Genomic DNA, 19,988 nt, shown 5'->3' on the forward strand with positions numbered 1-19,988 from the left:
AACCACCTGAGGCGCTTTTCTAGCAGTGACTGCTAGGATTTTGGATACTCAGCTTTAAACATTCCATTTACATCTGAAAAAGTTTAAGACAGACTAGAAAGATATTGATGTGGACAGTGATTAGGTGTCCTGGGATTGTAAGTACCATTTAAATTTGTTAAGTGATTAAGTATATTAATACATGTAAACAGCTTAGAGAAGTTCATGGCACAGAGTAACTGTTCCAGTCATTACATTTGATATTAAATTATGTTGTTCTTTTATTTTCTATGGAAGAACATGTGTTTGTTCTGAAATAAGAAAAAGTTGTGGTTTTCTGTCTGTTTTTGGAATACAGAGGTTTTCTTCTGCATGGAACACACAGAGGACCTCCTATAGAGGTTCAGAAACAAACCAAACTGCTTAATCTGAGCTGAGCCCACCCAAGCCTTTTTCTTCAGAAGAAACATTTGCTCCAAACCCTTGCATTTTCTCTGCCAACATCTCCTAGATCCAGGTTCGGGACAGGAGGCAGTGCCCCACAGCCAATGTGCCCTTTGCTCCTCAACGATGGGACGAGAAAGGTGAGGGATTACAGGTCAGAAAACAGGATAATTCAGCACAGAGTGGACAGTCATATTTGGGAGGAGGCAGAGACCCTTTAATTTCAACCTTAAATTGGATTTCTACAAGTGCCATTTTGTACCCATGTGGGATTCCTACCGCTTCCTGGAATCAGCTGCCAGGAAAGGTAGATGCTCTAACTCTTGCAGAACAGACTTCCAGGCCTCATGCTCTGACAAGATCCATCCTCTGACTGGCTAATCTTCTGCCCTCAGGACTCCCTCACCCTTCAGTGACGTTTGCATGTTCCTCTCTGGAGCTCTCTTGGGCTTCATGCTTTACACAGCATTCACCTTAAAATTCCTCCCCTCACCCATTTCTCCTTGGCCTATTTGGGGTGCCTGAAACAATGGGAAAATTTAGGGCAGTAGGCCAAGATCCCTCCAATACCACCCCAGAGGTGACACCCACTCTACCATGAATGGGTGATGAATTAGCTTTACCCTGTGGTGATATCATAACCCCTGGGATTCAACCAAAACACACAGGTTGTTACGCCAAGTTTTTAAAAAGACAGTTAATGATAAACTTAACAGCAAAATTTGAATAAGCAGGATGTTTAGAGATTGAAAAAGTAGCAAAGGACAGGGCACTAGGGCACCACCCAAGTCAGACTCTGCATCCGACTTCAACTCTTCTCAGAAGGTAACTCTGTGAAAATTGGAGAGAATGTTTCACTAATCAGTCACTTCCTAATCCAAAAGAGGCTTAAAAATTCACCTACCTGCTTCAGCCCCGTATGGATAAATTGTCACATGACCAGATACGGCTTCCGTTCCAGGGTTAACGTATTTCAGAATAACACGAAACAAAGAGTGACTTGACTTCCCCACATTAAGCATGATCCTCACTTCATTCTGAAAAACACCAAAGCGCCAAGAGACAAGTGGCTAAAAGTGTCTAACTAGTGGACCAGTGTCCACTAGAGAAACCTGGATAGAGTGTAGTCAATGCTAGCCAAACAGTGACTACACTCCATTCAGGTCTCACTAGTGGACCTGTATTGTATACACATGCCCACTCTCTCTCTCCCTCTCTCTCACTCAACCACTCTCCTACTCAGCAAGCACCAAATAACTAACTCTGTAGAAGACGAAAATAGGCAGACCCAGCGATAAATTAAAAACACTTAAAGTTATAGTGAAAACCTGTTTCCTCAGCAACTGGGATCCCCTTTGGACCCTTCTGGAATCAGGCAGACAGAGTGAATATTAGCTGGACTAGTGTAAGGAAAGCCATAGTGACAGGGGCAACCATCAGTTGGGAGAAACAAAGAGGCAGCAGAGAAGGAAAGGACAGTGTTATTGGACACCACCACCCCAGTAGAGGGACCGCTCCGGGGTCCGATTCACATACCTAAAATTCTAAATGGTCACAGAAACGTATGTTGGCTGAGCAAAGGTTAAAATACTCCAAACACATTAGTGATAAAATCTAGATGTAACTAAAATATGCCCAAGTCATATGGAATTGTTCTCAGCCTCTATCCAAAGAGAATGTAGGCTTTTTAAAAAAAAATTTTTTTTTTTTTTCATTGTGATGAGTGTACTCTTTCAACTCTATTTCACCCACCCCCCTCACTGACCTCACCTCTGGTAACCACCAGATTGTTTTATAGTTAGGAGGCTGTTTCTTGGTTTCTCTCTGCCTGTCGGTCTGTCTGTCTCTCTCTTGTTTCCTTTGCTTATTTGCTTTGTTTCTTAAATTCCACATATAAGTGACATCATATGGTATTTGTCATTCACTGTCTTATTTTGCTTAGTATTATACTCTCTAGATCCACCCACATTGTTACAAATGACAAGATTTCATTCTTTTTATGGCTGAATAATATTCCATTCCAATGATAAAGGGGACAATCCTACAGAAGGATGTAACAATTGTAAATATTTATGCACCCAATATGGGAGTATGCAAATAAATGAAACAGTTATTAACAAGCACAGCGGAAATAATCAATAGTAATACAGTAACTGGGGACTTTAACACACCATTTACACTGATGAACAGATCATCCAAACAGAAAAGCAACAAGGAAACTGGTTTTGAATGACATGGATTTAATAGACATATTCAGAACATTCTACCCTAAAACAGCAGAATACACAATCTTTTCAAGTGCACATAAAACAGTCTCCAGAACAGATCACATATCAGGCCACAACACAAGCCTCAACAAATTCATAAGATCGAAGCCATACCATGCGCCTTTCTGACCACAGCACTATGAAACTAGAGAGCAACCACAAGAAAAAATCGGGAAAGAACGCAAATACATAGAGGTTAACTAACATGCTACTAAACAATGAGTGGGTCACTCAAGAACTCAAAGAAGAAATAAAATATTACATGGAGACAAAAGAAAATAAAAACACAAAGTTTCAAAATCTTTGGGATCCAGCAAAAGCTGTTCTAAGAAGAAAGCTTATAGCAACACAGGCCTACCTCAAGAGGCAAGAAAAATCTCCAACAAACAACCTAATGTTACACCTAAAGAAGCTAGAAAAAGAAAAACAAACAAAACCCAAACCCAGCAAAAGGAAGGAAATACTAAAGATCAGAGCAGAAATAAATGATACAGAAACTAAACAAATAAACAAAAAACAAAAAAATAATCAAACAGACCAATGAAACCAGGAGCTGATTTTTTTAAAAAGATCAACAAAATTGGTTAACTCTCTAGCCAGACTCATCAAAAAATAAGAGAGGGAAAGAGCCCAATAAACAAAATCACTAACAAAAGAGAAGTAATAACAAACACAACAGAAATACAAACAGTTGTAACAGAATGTTGTGAAAAACTATATGCCAAAAAATTGGGCAGCTTAGAGGAAATGGATAAATTCCTAGAAACATATAACCTACCAAAATGAAAGCAAGAATAGAAGTTTTGAACAAATTGCTAGCAATAAAACTGAATCGGTAATCAAAAAAACCCCAAAAGCTAAAGTCTATAGGACCAGATGGCTTCACAGGCGAATTCTACCAAACATTTCAAGAACAGTTAATACCTATGCTTCTCAAACTATTCCAAAATATAGAAGAGGAAGGAAAACTTCCAAATGCATCCTATGAGGCCAGTATCACCCTGATCCTAAAACCAGATCAAACACTACAAAAAGAGAACTACAGGCCAATATCTCCGATGAACAGAGATGAAAAAATCCTCATTAAAATATTAGCAAACAGAATCCAACAGTACATTTAAAAAAATCATTCAGCATGATCAAGTGGGATTTATTCCTGGGCTGCAAGGGGGGTCCAATATTCGCAAATCAATCAATGTGATATGTCACATCAATATGATCCTTTCAATAGATGCAGTAAAAGTATTTGACAAGGTACAACATCCACCCATGATAAAAACCATCTGCAGAATAGGTCTAGAGGGAACATATCTCAACATAATAAAGGCTTTATTTGAAAAACAGTCAACATCATATTCAATGGTGAAAAACTGAGAGCCTTTCTCCTAAGGTCAGAATAAGACAAGGATGTCCACTCCCACCCTCTCACCACCTTTATTCAGCATAGCACTGGAAGTCCTAGCCACGCCAATCAGATAACACAGAGAAATAAAAGGCATCCAAATCGGCAAGGGAGAAGTGAAACTCTCACTATTTACAAATGACATGATAACATATATAGAAAACCCTAAAGACTGCACTCAATGTGGGCTTTTTAACTTGGCAGAATCCATCTCTAAGGGTTAGTTCCATATGGGAAAATAAAAATGCAAAAATGTATAAGGAGCAAAGTTAGGGGTGATTTGGCAGAGAAACTCCATCATTTGAAATTCATTTCCTTTGCAGGGCACCTGGGTGGCTCAGTCAGTTGAGTGTCTGCCTCTGGCTCAGGTCATGATCCCAGAGCCCTGGGAGCCAGCCCCATGTCATGTTCCCTGCTCAGCAGAGAGCCTGCTTCTCCCTCTCCCTCTGTCCCTCCCACCACTTGTGTTCTCTCTCTCTCAAGTAAATAAATAAAATCTAAAAAAAAAAAAAAAAAATTTCACTTCCTTGGTGTTAACTAGTCATTCTTTCAAACTGTAATCACTGGGAGAAGGTATCCATCTTGACAGGAATCTCAGTCACTCACATCCTATTCTGATTTAATGGACTCCACTGCTTTTTTCTGAATCATGAAGATTGGAATACTAAGGAAACTGAATTTTATATTGGGGAAAAGGAGAAAGAAGTGAGATCTTATGATCTTACGTACTGTTGGGGCGCCTGGGTGGCTCAGTCAGTTAAGCATCCGACTCTTGGTTTCTGCTTGGGTCTTGAGCTCAGGGCTGTGAGACTGAGCCCTGAGCTGGGGCTCCATGCACAGCACAGAGCCTGCTTGAAATTCTCTCTCTCTCTCTCTCCTCCCTCCCCCCCTCCCTTCCCACTCACGTGCACTCTCTCTGTCTCTCTCTAAAATAAATAAATTTTTTAAAAAATGGATCCTAGGCACTGTTTGAGAAAGGATCCTGATGGGGGACCCTGATCAGGCAAGAAGCAACTTTAGAACCAATGATGGCTCCAAGAGAACTGTGACCCTGTCCCTGTTCCTCTAAGGGGTGACTTATGTAAACATAACAAGTATAGGATCTGCTAAGGACAAATATTGGGTCACCATGGTCACCAATTTACCCCTTATATTCTGAATTTCTCCACTGAGAAACACAATTGCAAGAGACCAACCTCAAAGAGAAATCCTGAGAACAAAACTTTTCAGAAATTCTTGGTTGTAAATATTGCATAAGCTCTAAATAAGAAAATTTGTAATTGTAATGAGAAAATTTGTAAATTCCCTAACTATTCCAACAGGAAACCGAGAGCGATGGATACTGTAGAGAAGAATGAAGGAAAGGAGAAATACAGGAAAGGAAAATTAAATAGCATTAAATTCCTCGTTGATCTTAGTTTCTTTTCATAGAGTAATTCAGAGTTTTAAAAAGCAAAGCAAAACAAAACAAAACAACCGGCATCTGAGGGTTTTGAAGGGGGGGGGGGTGGGAGGTTGGGGGAACCAGGTGGTGGGTATTAGGGAGGGCACGGATTGCATGGAGCACTGGGTGTGGTGCAAAAACAATGAATACTGTTACTCTGAAAAGAAATAAAAAATTTAAAAAAACAAAACAACAACAACAAAAAAACAACAACCAGGGCTGGTCAAATATCAACCACACACACACTATTAGAATTATTTAATCCAATTCATTTTTATTCTCTACAAATGTTTTTAAAGAACCTTGTCTCTTATGCTAAAATATAGATGAATCCCACTTGGAAAACAAGTGCTTATTAAAAAAATCTCTAGAGATAAACACTAGTTTTCTTTAACCCCTTCTTTGTCTGATTTGGTGACCAAATTAAATTAACAGTAAACTGTGACTGATACATATACATATCAGTTAAAATCCAATCTTACCCCAAGCCCTATCCATAGTCTGGAGAAAGAGAATCCTGGAGTCAGTTTTGGGGACAGCTCACCTTTTGGGAGGACTCACTGAGAGTGTTTTGGCTACGTATATGCCTCACCCTGCCACAAAGCAATTTCTGCTGGCTACATACCTGCACCGAGGTCATCTGAGCATATCCTCTCCAGCTAAACTCAGGGAACTCCAGGGGATCAAATCCAAACCTAAGTTCTCTTCCATTAGGTGTGGTACCATCTTCAATCTCATACTTCATATGATGTAAATCCGGGAAATAGTAGTTGTTCTCAGGGCTTTTGCAAATAAAACATGGATACAGCAAGTTAAGTTCACCAATAATCCAAATATTCTTTCATCTCAATAGCTACTGCTAAAAACTCCTACCAAATCGACAGAATACAATAAATAAAAAGAAATAAAAGAGAAATCCCCCTGCTTTTTCTTTAAATTATTGCTTTCATTCATGCAAACACTCATAAAACACACCCAACACCTATCAGTCTAAGCAATAAAATGAGAAACTCACTTAGCACAACCCACAATGGTGGCAACCTTTAATATGTTCTAAATGGTTGCCAACAACTTACCAAAATCAAATTAGGTTATTTACTATAAATCCATCCATCCATCCATTCATTCATTTATGTACTCATATTCACTCATGACACAAATATTAATATATATATATATATGTGCCAGGCACTGTTGCTAAGTACCATATATGCAATAGTGAATGTGACATAAAATATTTTATATGTTAAGTTTACAAGTTAGTTACATTTATGTATATATATTTAATATATTCAAATATATTATATATATTTAATTTTTATTTTATCTATTTATTTATATTTATATATTTAATATATTTAAATATATTATATGATATATTTGAATATATTAAATATATAACATATAAGTATATGTGATGTATATTTAATAATATAATTTATTAAAATATCAATTTAATGTTTTAAATATATTAAATAATATTTAATATATTTTAAATATTATATTATATATTTGTATATAATATAAATAATACTTAATATATTAAATATATATAAATGTATCTAACTTGTAGACTTATAAAAATATATTTATATATAAATATATGTATAACATTTAATATATTAAATATATGTATTAAACTATATATATATAAACTATATATATACAGTAATCATTATGATGACTTTTTTATGCCTTGAATTTTCTTAAATCATAGGTCTATATATGGATTCTTTTCAAGAGTCCAATAATGGCAATCCCAGAGAATGATCAGAAACACTACACTGTTTATGTGACATTTTACAATCAAATAATTTGAAGTTCTTCAAAATGACATATTTTGACAATCCAGTAACAAACTAACAGCAGTTAGTAGATTTAAAGCCATAAAGATCATTTAGTCAAAGGAAATAAAAGGTCATGGCCCTACATTACAAGCAGAATTATAAATGCTTACAATTTCTCTGGAAGTGATATACAAAGGTCCTTAAAAATGTTCTTACCCATTGACCCAGTAATTCTACTTCCAGGAATGCATTCTAAAGAACAATTTTATATATAGTGTCAAAAAATTAACATAAAAGAACATTTATAATAGTAAAAACTTAGAAACAATATAAATATACAATTATGAAATAATTTAAAAATTATGAAATACTATGTAACCATTAATATTTCTGAAGACTAATAATAATGGAAAATGTCTGCAATAACATGTGAAGTGAAGAAATGGATACCAATTTTATGAAGCAAATATACTAATTTGTATTCACAGAAAAAGCCTAGAAAAAAATATACAAAAAATTATTAAAAGGAGTTATTTCTGGGTGGTGGAATAGGTAGGTCTTTTTTTCCTTTTATTTTTAGGTACTTACTAAAACTTTACAATGACCATATATTTATTACCACAAAAATTATTTGGAAAACAAAGTGAAAGTGAATACCTTCTAAACTTGTAAGAAAAATGAACAATGTTCAGATAATATAAAAAACAAATATTTGGCAGGAATTTAGTACAAAAAGACAAAAGGTTTACCAACCCGGAGAAAAGCCAGTATGGCATCTTTGATGCTGGTTTGCTATCCTTATAACCTAGTTACAACTTACCACTAGATCAAAGGACATGTCCTAAATTTCATATGTATGTATTGGCTGTAATGTAAAAAAATCAGTAAATTTCTGTAATTTAATTCTAATTCGGTTGCATTATTTTTACCTGAAAAATAGCCAATTGCCTACATAGGTGGAAGGAAACTTAGCTGGTTAAGTGGGGGAAAGCTCACTTGATCAACAGGGAGGTGGAAAAAAGATAAAACATGGGTGGAAAATGTTTCTGAACCTATTTACAAAATTCCTCTGGTCCATCATGTGCCTCCTTAGTCTGCAGGGAAACATACCCACAGATGTGTCCTCCTCCTTCACAGACCCTTTATTATGCGACCCAGCAGTGACTGCCAGTTAGAAATGACTGAAGAAAGCTCAGCTGGATTGCTCTGACTTTTATAATTCAAATGCTGAAAACATCAAGGGAAAGGAGAGAAATGCTGTACTAACGAAATACAGAAAATTTACTTTAACTATTTCTTCATTATTTCTTCATTATTCTATTGATAATGCAGAAGTAGTGAAGATACTTGCAATTTAGAAGTTGCATTTCACAGTTTCCAGTGTATAATTAAATGCCAGAATATTAAAAATTAGTTTTTTCTTTCAAGAGAAAATTATGAGGGATCAGGCTTTCCAAAAAAATCTATATTGATCTAGCAGACATATTCAGGACATTCTAGCCTAAAACAGCAGAATACACAATCTTTTCAAGTGCACATAGAACAGTCTCCAGAACAGATCACATATCAGGCCACAACACAAGCCTCAACAAATTCAAAAAGATTGAAGTCATACCATGCACCTTTTCTGACCACAGCACTATGAAACTAGAGAGCAACCACAAGAAAAAAATCTGGAAAGAACACAAATACATAGAGGTTAATTAACATGCTACTAAACAATGAATGGGTCACTTAAGAAATCAAAGAACAAATAAAATATTTCATGGAGACAAAAGAAAATAAAAACACAAAGTTCCAAAATCTTTGGGATCCAGCAAAAGCTGTTCTAGGAAGGAAGCTTACAGCAACACAGGCCTACCTCAAGATGCAAGAAAAATCTCCAATAAACAACCAAATGTTACACCTAAAGAAGCTAGAAAAAGGAGAACAAACAAAACCCAAACCCAGCAAAAGGAAGGAAATACTGAAGATCAGAACAGAAATAAATGAAATAGAAACAAAAATACCAATAGGACAGAACAACGAAACCAGGAGCTTGTTCTTTGAAAAGAGCAATGAAACTGATCAACCTTAAAAAGAATTACTGGAGAGAGAGACAGAGTCAAATAAACAAAATCAGAAATCAAAGAGGAGAAAAAAGAGGAGAAAAACAACAAATGCCACTGAAATACAAAGGATTATATGAGAATATTGTGAAAAATCATATGCCAAAGAATTGGACAACCTAGAAGAAATGGATACATTCCTAGAAACATATAGCCTTTTAAAACAGAAACAGGAAGAAATAGAAAATTTGAACAGACTGATTACCAGCAACGAAACTGAATCAGTAATCAAAGTAAACTCCCAACAAAGAAATATCCAGGACCAGATGAATTCACAGATGAAGTCCACCAAACATTTAAAGAAGAGTTAATGCCTATTCTCAAACCATTCCAAAAAATGAAAGAGGAAGGAAAGCTTTCAAATTCATTCTATGAATTCAGCATTACCCTGATACCAAAACCAGGTAAAGAAACTAGACAGACAGAAAGACAGACAGACACACACACACACACACACAACCACAAGCCAAGATCTCTGATGAACACTGATGCAAAAATCCTCAATAAAATATTAGCAAACAGAATCCAGCAACACATTAAAACAGCCATTCAGCACAATCAAGTGGGATTTATTCCTGGGATGTGAAGGTGGTTCAATATTTGCAAATCAATCAATGTGATATATCACATCAATAACAGAAAGGATAAAAACCATATCATCATTTCAACAGATGCAGAAAAAACATCTGACAAAGTAGGACATTCACTCATGATAAAAAATTTTAACAGAGCAGGTTTATAGGGAACATACCTCAACATATAAAGGCCTTACATGAAAAACCCACAGCAAACATCATACTTAATGGAGAAAAACACTTTCTCCCTAAGCTCAGGAACAAGACAAGGATGTCCACTCTTACTAGTTTTATTCAACATAGTACTGGAAGTCCTAGCTGCAGCAATCAGACAACAAAATGGACTAAAAGGTATCCACATTTGTAAGGAAGAAGTAAAAACTTTCACTATTTGCGGATGACATGGTACTATACACAGAAACCCCAAAAAACTTCACCCAAAACTACTAGAACTAATAAATGAATTTGATAAAGTTGCATTGCATTTCTATACACTAATAATGAAGTAGCAGAAACAGAAATTAAGAAAACAGTCCCATTTGTAATTATACCAAAAACAATAAAGTATGTAAGAATAACCTTAACCAAAGAGATAAAGACCTATACTCTGAAAACTAGAAAACATTGATGAAAGAAACTGAAGAGGACACAGAGAAATGGAAGACATTCCATGCCCATGGATTGAAAAAACAAATACTATTAAAATGTCCATATTACCCAAAGCAACCTACACATTTAAGGCAATCCCTATCAAAATACCAACAGTATTTTTCACAAAACGAAAACAAATAATCCTAAAATGTGTATGGAACCACAAAAGACCCCAAATTGCCAAAGCAATCTTGAAAAAGAACAAAACTGGAGGTATCATGATCCGAGATTTCAACATACACTACAGAGCTGTAGTCATCAAAAACACTGGTACTGGCACAAAAACAGACACATAGATCAACAGAACATAATAGAGAGTCCAGAAATAAACCCGCAATTATGTGGTCAATTAGTCTTCAACAAAGGAGGCAAGAATGCAATGGGGAAAAATTATCTAACAAACGGTGTTGGGGAAACAGGACACCTACATGCAAAAGAATGAAACTGGACCACTTTCTTATACCATATACAAAAATAAACTCAAAATGAATTAAGGGCCTAAATGTGAGACCTGAAAACATCAAAATCCTTGAAGAGGGCACAGGCAGTAATTTCTCTGACATTGGCCATAGCAATTTGTCTAGACATGTCTCCTGAGGCAAGGGAAACAAAAGCCAAAATAAACTACTGGGACTACATCAAAATAAAAAGCTTCTGCAAGGCAGGGGAAGCAATCAACAAAACTAAAATTCAACCTGTGGAATGGGAGAAGATATTGGAAAATGAGGTATCTTATCAACAGCTAGCATCCAAAATTTATAAATAACGTATACAACTCCACACCAAAAAAACACATAATCCAATTTAAAAAATAGGAAGAAGAGATGAACAGATATTCCTCCAAGAACACCTGCAGACAGCCAACAGACACATGAAAAGATGCTCAACATCACTCATCACCAGGAAAATGCAAATCAAAACCACAGCAAGAAGCACACCTGTTAGAATGGCTAAAATCAGCAACATAAGAAGCAACAAGTGTTGGCCAGGATGTGGAGAAAAAGGAACCTTCTGGCACCGTTGGTGGGAAAACTGGAGCTGCCACTATGGAAAACAGTATGGAGGTTCCTTGAAAAATTCAAAATAGAATTACCATATAAGGCAGTAATTCCACTTCTGGCTATTTATCCCCAAAATAAGAAAATATTAACCAAACTGTGGAAAGAACCAAGATGCCCTTCAACGGATGAATGGATAAGGAAGATGTGGTCCATATACACTATGGAGTATTATGCCTGCATCAGAAAGGATGAATACCCAACTTTTGTAGCAACATGGATGGGACTGGAAGAGATTATGCTGAGTGAAATAAGTCAAGCAGAGAGAGTCAATTATCATATGATTTCACTTATTTGTGGAGCATAACAAATATCATGGAGGACAAGGGGAGTTAGAGAGGAGAAGGGAGTTGGGGTAAATTGGAAGGGGAGGTGAATCATGAGAGACTATGGACTCTGAAAAACAATCTGAGGGGTTTGAAGTGGCGGGGGGTGGGAGGTTGGGGTACCAGGTGGTGGGTATTATCGAGGGCACAGATTGCATGGAGCACTGGGTATGGTAAAAAAATAATGATACTGTTATGCTGAAAATAAATAAATGAAAGAAAAAAAAAAGAAAATATTAACCTGAAAAGACACATGCACCCCTAAGTTTATAGCAGCATTATTTACAATAAAGAAGTGACGGAAGCAGCCCAAGTGCCCATTGATAGATGAACACATTAAAATGTGGTATGTGTATATGTATATGCATATGGTCAATATTATTCAGCCATTAAAAAAAAAGAATGAAATCTTGCCATTTGCTACAACATGGACAGATCTGGAGGATAAGATACAACACTAAGTGAAATACGTCAGTCAGAAAAAGATAAATACTGTATGATTTTATATATATGTGGAATTTAAAAAACAAGACCAAGAAACAAAGGAAAAGAGACAAACTAAAAAACAAACAAACAAACAAAAAACCCCCTAAACAACAGACTGTTAACTACAGACAAGAAACGGGTGGTGACCAGAGGGGAGATGGGTGGGGGATGGGTAAAACAGGTGAAAGAGATGAAGAGTGAACTCATCGTGACGAGCAGAGTAATGTATAAGATTGTTCAATCACTGTATTTTACATGTGAAACTCATGTAACATTGTATGTTAATTATACTGGAATTGAAATGTTTTTTAAAATCTAGAAATTGTTAAATAGGACAGGACACGGGAGAAGCTGAGCCTGAAACAACGGGGCCCGGGAGCCTGCCCATTCGCCAGGCCCCTCCCAGCTCTGAATTTCACACAGAGGTTCGGCCACGGGAACCCCCTCAAGCGTCCAGCTCTAGTCCTGTCCACCTGGCTTTTCGTACCTGTGGGAACTTTCCAGGGAGCCGGATGTCTTTAGGGCAACTTTACCTCCTGCTTTAACTGGGCCCACTGACCCGTGTCCAGATCTCCCAGGACAGTACATCCTCCTCTGCCCTCTCGTCTCCTCACCAGAACCGTCGGCACAGCCAGGACTCCGTGAGTCTTCCAGCCCAGCAGTACGCGAGGGGCCCGCCCTGGAGACTCACCGCTGGCACGCCGTCCCCATGACATGCTCTCGGCACCGGCATCCTCCCGAGGGCCCGCTGCACAGGGGGCTGATGGCTCCACCCACGTCACACTGACACCCTGAAGGTCAGAGAACAACGGCAGTGACCCATCAAAGCATCTCCATGGAGAAATGGAGATGCCGAAACCAGGAAGGACGGGGCTGCTTCTTACTCCTGCCACATCTCATAGCCTGCGGATGTTAGAAATACGTAGGGACCTCCCAGAGCGACATGGGAGGTGCCCCCCAAGGCCCACGTGTGAGCTGGAGGTGCTCTTGGAGGTCAGCCCCAACACTGCTGTCCAGCACAAGGGGACCAGGAGCCCAGGAGCGAACCACAATTTAGCAGGTGGCGCTCTCGTAACCGACATCTGCTACTGAGAGTCTGTGGGGAGGAGGCAACAGCAGCCTTGTGGGGCCACACGCCTGCAGGTGTATTTAACACAGCGTTAGCTCTAAGATCTGGTGCGAGCTGATCTGATAATACAAAATACATCTTCCAAATGATGGTCTTGATGTTATTTACGAAATAAACAGACGCCTCCCCCTCCATCCCAATGATGTTTTCTCTAATTAAACCAACCATGTGCTGGGAGAAGAGAAATAGAGGCAGCCCCAACTACAGTTTATTATTCATTTCAACTGAGTATTTGGCCAAACTCCCTGGAACAGAATTTTTTAGTCCCATCCCATCAGGAAGATTGCATGAAGACAAGGGAACTCAGAAGAGAGGTTCTCCTGCCGGTCTTCGCCCATCAACACTGACCTTCCTCAGGACCCACTGGAACTATTTACCTTGACACCCAAAGTAATTGCTCTTTTCCAAAGCAAAATATCCATCTTCACACGTGTCACAGGAATCGCCACTGACGTGGGACTTGCAGTGACAGTCACCATCTCGCTGCGGAATAAGCCGGATGACAAAGTTTGGTAAGATCGCACAATTTGCTAGTCTTCAAGATTTAAAATTGACTCGCTGTATTATAAGATGAAGCAGTTAGCGAGGGTCTGAAAATGTCCAGGGAGGTTAGCACGCCCCCTACAATCACAGAGGCACTAACCCCCTCCCACAGACACCCCAATATCTTCTGCTCCAACGTCGCACTGGTTTAGGGACAATGGGCTGTGTTACCTGTCCACACTCTCCAATTCCGCTCACCGTTCCCGCCACATGGCACTGGCATTCTGTGAAGAGAAGAGAGCATCCTTGGACCAAGGCTGCTGGAAATGTGACACAGCAGCCATGCGGCATGTGTGGTCCCTGTCAGGCAAACCTCACCAGAATTTCGGTTTGCCACTGAAGCCTAAAATGGGACAATTTTCTGGGATCAGCAGAACCACCTGATCAACAGCACCCACGTATAAGGAGTAATGGCTACTTAATGACCACTCTAAGACAAAGGTTGCAACAGCTTGGGATTTTTAAATGATTCTAATGTCAAGGTCATTACTGATATGCTTACATGAAAACATACTCGAGGGGCACCTGGGACACTCAGTCGATTAATCGTCAGCTTTCAGCTCAGGTCATGATCCCGGGGTCCTGGGATCAAACCCCACATCGAGCCCCACGTCAGGCTCCCTGCTCAGTAGGGAGTCTGGTTCTACTTCTCCCTCTGCCCCTCCCCTCTGCTCGTGTGCTCGCATTCTCTGAAATAAATAAAATCTTAGGAAAGAAAAGAAAGAAAGAAGGAAAGAAAGACATTCTACTTAGACATATCCACTCCACTTAGCCACCTTTAGCTTGGTGATTTGAAGTTCCTGTCCTGGCTTCAATCTAAGCATAAAATGAAAATAAAACCAAACCTGAAAGGGCAGTATAAAAAAGGCAGTATAAACCACTTATCAAGTAGCTGCCTTTGCAAACACCAAAATACATATGGAAATGGGATATAAATCCCTTGCTGAGATTTTCAAAACAACAGAAGTTCTGCCAAAAGCAGGGCAAAAAAACATCAAAACATTTACACAAAATTTCAGACAAATTGAACTTATTAAATAAATAGCTCTTCCGTGGGTTAGTCACTGAAGTAGGGAAAATTAAGAGGAATTTGCAATATCATAAATTATTATGTGTAAAAACTTCACCTGAACATCCATTGGGGTTTTCTTTGGCCAGATTCCAATATAATGGTTTGCAGATGCTACAAGAAGGACTTTCCACATGAGCCTTGCACTGGCAATGTCCCTTTGAAAGAAAAGCAAACTAACACTTGACATCTCACAATTAAGACATGTTTTCAAACATACGTTCTGAACAAAGCTTGTCACAGAATTATATTTTGGGTAAGTAATTAAGTATAACCAGAGGGGGGAAAAGTACTGTGTTGATTTCAACAGACAGCGCAAGGCTTTTGTTTTATTCTTCACTTATTTTTTTACACAAAGTCCATATTTGTGGTTAAAACAAAATGAGACATTTTCATTTTTCATTTCTGATGTTGCAGAAAAAGAAACATTTAAAAATCACTTTCATTGTTAATACTGTCTTATCTGTTGATTCTGGGACAGATTCCTTTAAATGGAAAGGTATTTGAATATTTAACATGTTGAGGATCAGTAGACAGTGATGTTTATCTGAAAGTACTTTTGTAAGATGCAAGGGTCACTCTCTCATTGTTAGGATGCAGAACCTCTCTCCCTCTGTCCCTTGAATGCCTGGTTAGGGGCACCACCTCCAGGCTTGGAAGCTAAGAAGACAGATCATTTCTAATAGACTTAGAAACCTCATCAGAATACCATGGTATTCACAATATCACATATGCACTCTGAACAAGAACAATGACCTCTTTCACAATTTGGCTTTGGGTCTTATTTGAATTTACTTTTAATTCTGGGATGCTCCCCAGTGCGTTGTTAGTCTCTAATATGTACCCAAATACATCAGTTAGAATTGTATGCCTGGGGCACCTAGGTGACTCAGTGGGTTAATTAAGCCTCTGCCTTTGGCTCAGGTCATGGTCTCAGAGTCCTGGGATCAAGGTCCACATCAGGCTCTCTGCTCAGTGGGAAGCCGGCTTCCCCCCAAACTCTCTCTTTGCCTGCCTCTCTGCCTACCTGTGATCTCTCTCTCTGTCAAATTTTTTAAAAATTTTAAATTAAAAAAAAAAAAAGAATTGTATCCCTTTTATAATCCTCTACTTACCAAATTGGAGTCCAGGGTACCGTCTGGGTCACAACGACCTGTGAAGTCTGAACATGATTTAGAAATATTTTAAATGCCTGCTGTTTTTATGTCTGTCTCTTGGTTTGTTTTGAATTTTCACATTTTAAAAAGTTTTATTTGTTTTGAAAAACTATGCACCTACATTTGTATTTCTTGATAGATGGGTGGCAAGGATTTTGCGTATAATTCAGGAAAAGGCACACCCTGAATAACCTTTAGGGTCTTTCATCCCCAAATCAGCCCCTTTGGCCACTTAACTCCATCCCCTGCCTACTGCTATGAAGTTCATTTCGGACTGAGGATGGAGATGGGGGAAAGAACACGCCAGAATTTTGAACATCTTTAGGACTGTCCAGAAGAGGGCGATATTATACCAAGAAACTTTTTAATCGCCCAGTGACTAGAAGCTACAGGATTCTGAAAGCACAATTTTTTTTAGTCAACCAAGACTTAATTCCTTAATTATCACAATCCTCTTGTTCCCCACCTGTCCTACAATTATTTCTACAATGAATGAGTTTGTTCTCCTACCTTCGTCAATATGGTATTACAAGCCCAAGAGAATCTCTCTTCAATACAGTGGGATCCTGCAATGTCTCAGCATCCCCATTCTAAGAGCAGTATGACGGTTAGAAAGGAAGAGGGTTTGGGTAAGCCTGCCCGAGCCTGGTTTTTCCAATAATATAAATAACCTCATAATAGGATCTTGTTTTCTTGTAAGTTATTGTGTAGACCTTTTGCCTTTGTCGCCTCTGTTTTCAGCTTGTCCCTTGATGATTGCATGTGTCTCTCCTTCTCTGCTTGGATGTTCCCTCACATTCTTTCTTCTGTAAGAGTGAACACATCCTTCCGCCTCTTTACTGTTTTTCAACCTGGCCATGCCCGGCCTCTGGCTCCTGCCCAGGCTGACCACTGTGGCCATCTGGCTCTGGAGGAATTATGGTGGCTGTCCCAGCCCTCTGCCCAGAAGCCACCATGCTTCCTTCCTTCCTGACCCCCTGGAGGTGAGCGGACACACCCTGGACAAGCCCTGCACCCTGGGGACCTTTGAGCCTTCTCGAAAGCCAACTGCCCCTCTGAACACAGGCTACAATTTCTACCAGCAAGAAAACCCGGTGTCTTGAGGATTCTGGTGAGTCGGATTCTGGGCAATCAGGTAGGTGCTGTGGCCCTGTCTTCAGACAGCTGGGAATGCAGAGCTCAGAGCGCTCCCGAGAGCAGGAAGGAGTCAGAGAAAATCAAAACCTCCAAGCAGAAAGTCCACTGCAGCCTTCCTCAAATACCTCTTCTCAACAGGGAAAGGGGCCCCTAGAGCCGCTGCCAGAAACCCTTGCCACTGGAGGCTACAAGGCCCCAGGAGCGTGGGGAGATGGGCAGCTTATTTCTGGGCCCCCTGCCACAGAGCATGGCAAAGTCTCAGAGTCTCCCACCATCTGGGGGTGGGGGGGATGAGGGGATAAGTAGTGAGGATGGCCCAAGACAGTGACAGTGTTTCTCCCAGATTGACTCGAGGTCACCCCCCTCCCCTGGCACCTGTGCTGTGGGAGAACAATGCCCCCAGGAGGCCAAGGGCAGCGAGGAGAGAGGGGCAGAAACACAGCATAGGTCCCGCTCTGCCCGCTAGCAAGGAGACCTGCTCGAGTCACCCCTCAGGGGATTACAGAGCAGTCAGCATCCGTGCTGTGAGCCTGGAACCAGAGAGAAGCCAGGACGCCTTGGGAAGAAGGAAGGGGGTCAAGGAACACTTGGTGTAGCTCCAAGGGTTCCCCTGGACCACACTGTTATACATAGGAATTGACATGCAAATCAAGAAATATAAATTTATAACAGACTTAATTTAAATAATTTAAAATTTTAAAATTATTTAATTTAAATAATTATTTATTTAATATATTTAATTTAAATAATTTAAAATGTTTTTTAAAGAATGAATCATTTCTGATTTCCTTTGAGGGCGCATTGTCTGATACATGCATCTGCAATGGACTTGAACTGGGGAGGAACCAGGCCAATGAGGGTCAAGTGTGTCCAGGCGACGAGTGGTGGGTCATCTGGGCTTGTCTGGGAGTCTGGGTGCACACATTTCGGAAAGGGGACGCCCTCGGGCATTCCGACGTCTTCCCTACCTTGGCAGTGAGGGAAATCATAGGCTCCTGAGAGACACCTGTCACATCGCTGTCCTGTAACCCCCGGAAGGCATTCACACTGTCCCGTCACCGGGTTGCAGGGCGTCTGGTAGGAGCCAAGGACCGAACACTGGCAGGCTGGAGAAAAAGACATCAGTCAGACCCAGGGCAGCATGGTGTGGGGCCTGGATAGAGCCTGGAGGTGGGCCAGGGAGACCCAAATGCAAATTCCCGCTATGTGGGGGTAGAGGTAATTAGGAAAAACACGCATTTGCTGACCTTGGAGAGCTCAAAATCCAGGAATGGGGCCAGGGAGCTACCAACACAGTTCAAAGCACCTCCCCCACCCTCACACCCACCACTGCCAAGAAACGGTAAGAGAAATGAAGACACGTGCCCAGTGCTACTCAGCCCGCTCTTGGCAGACAGCAGGCCAAGGACTCTGATCTCCTACTGCCTTCTGGCTCAGCGTTCTTCCACAGCCCCTTGTTCCCCCTGGGCCTGTCTGAGGAGATCATGGCCCTACCAAGGGGCACATTACTGAGGAAACGTTCTTGGGCTCTGGGAGGGTTACTTTTTATAATGCCAACTCAGCTACACTATGAAGCTCAGATGTTTGGCCAGCAGCAATCTAGGTATTGCTGGGAAGGTTGGTTTTTTTAAAGATGTAATTAATATTTCAATCAGTTGACCTTGAGTAGAGCCGGCGACCTTCCACAGTGAGGAGAAGACCTCATCCAATCAGTTGAAAGCCTTAAGAGAAAGACAGAGGGTCGGGAGGAAGAAGAAACCCTGCCCATGGGATCTAAGGTGCCACAACAATTCTTCCCTGGGTATCCAGCCCACCAGCCTACCCTGCGGATTTTAGACTCACCAGCCCCCACAATCATGCAAGCCAATTCCTTAAAATAAATCTCTCTCCATATATACACACACACCTACATCCTACTGGTTCTGTTTCTCTGGAGAATCCTGATTAACATAAGCTCTTTCTGCTATTTCTGTCTTAAAGGATAGCAAATGCAAAAAAAAAACAAAAAAAACAAAAAAAACCCCAACCAAACAAACAAAAAAAACCACTAGCAGGCAGCTAGGGCCGCCCAGCGGATGCAATTCCAACCAGCGTAATGTGAGGGACATGGCCCCTGACTCCTAGGAGCATAGAGGATGTCCAGGGAACCTCAGGAAACAGTTACCCTTCAGAGAGGAAAACAAAGACCCAGCCTTAAAGGCACGTACGTTGTTTTAAAGCACGGATTACTCCATCTGGCATCACACGAATCACTTCAACCCAACTAGCAGTGACAGCTGCCAGATTCCTAACCCAAACCCTCAACACTGGCAACCCCTCCTCCCTCTTGGAAATACTGTAATGTCTTGCAAACACTTCCATGCGACTCTATGTGCTGGTCCCAGTCCTTTGAAGTTTCTGGAGTATTTTTACCTCTCGTTCCTCCT

The 19,988-nt window shown here is 40.0% G+C and overlaps 1 protein-coding gene across 2 annotated transcripts in view; it reads right to left on the reverse strand.

Moving 5' to 3' along the window:
- LAMA3 (laminin subunit alpha 3) overlaps positions 1-19,988 on the reverse strand; it is a 263,197-nt gene that overhangs the window by 129,030 nt on the left and 114,179 nt on the right. The window contains exons 13-20 of one of the 2 annotated variants that reach the window (XM_044243267.1): positions 18,531-18,668; positions 16,384-16,430; positions 15,327-15,426; positions 14,371-14,423; positions 14,034-14,139; positions 13,219-13,318; positions 6,162-6,318; positions 1,328-1,460 (exon numbers count right to left, since the gene is read on the reverse strand). In XM_044243267.1, coding sequence (XP_044099202.1) covers positions 1,328-1,460; positions 6,162-6,318; positions 13,219-13,318; positions 14,034-14,139; positions 14,371-14,423; positions 15,327-15,426; positions 16,384-16,430; positions 18,531-18,668 — 834 coding nt within the window. Of the gene's footprint in view, positions 1-1,327; positions 1,461-6,161; positions 6,319-13,218; positions 13,319-14,033; positions 14,140-14,370; positions 14,424-15,326; positions 15,427-16,383; positions 16,431-18,530; positions 18,669-19,988 lie in introns of those variants that run through there. The other variant, XM_044243268.1, reaches the window with a different exon arrangement.

The sequence above is a fragment of the Neovison vison genome, chromosome 3 (genome assembly GCF_020171115.1).
Source record: "Neovison vison isolate M4711 chromosome 3, ASM_NN_V1, whole genome shotgun sequence".
Classification (NCBI taxonomy): Eukaryota; Metazoa; Chordata; class Mammalia; order Carnivora; family Mustelidae; genus Neogale; species Neogale vison.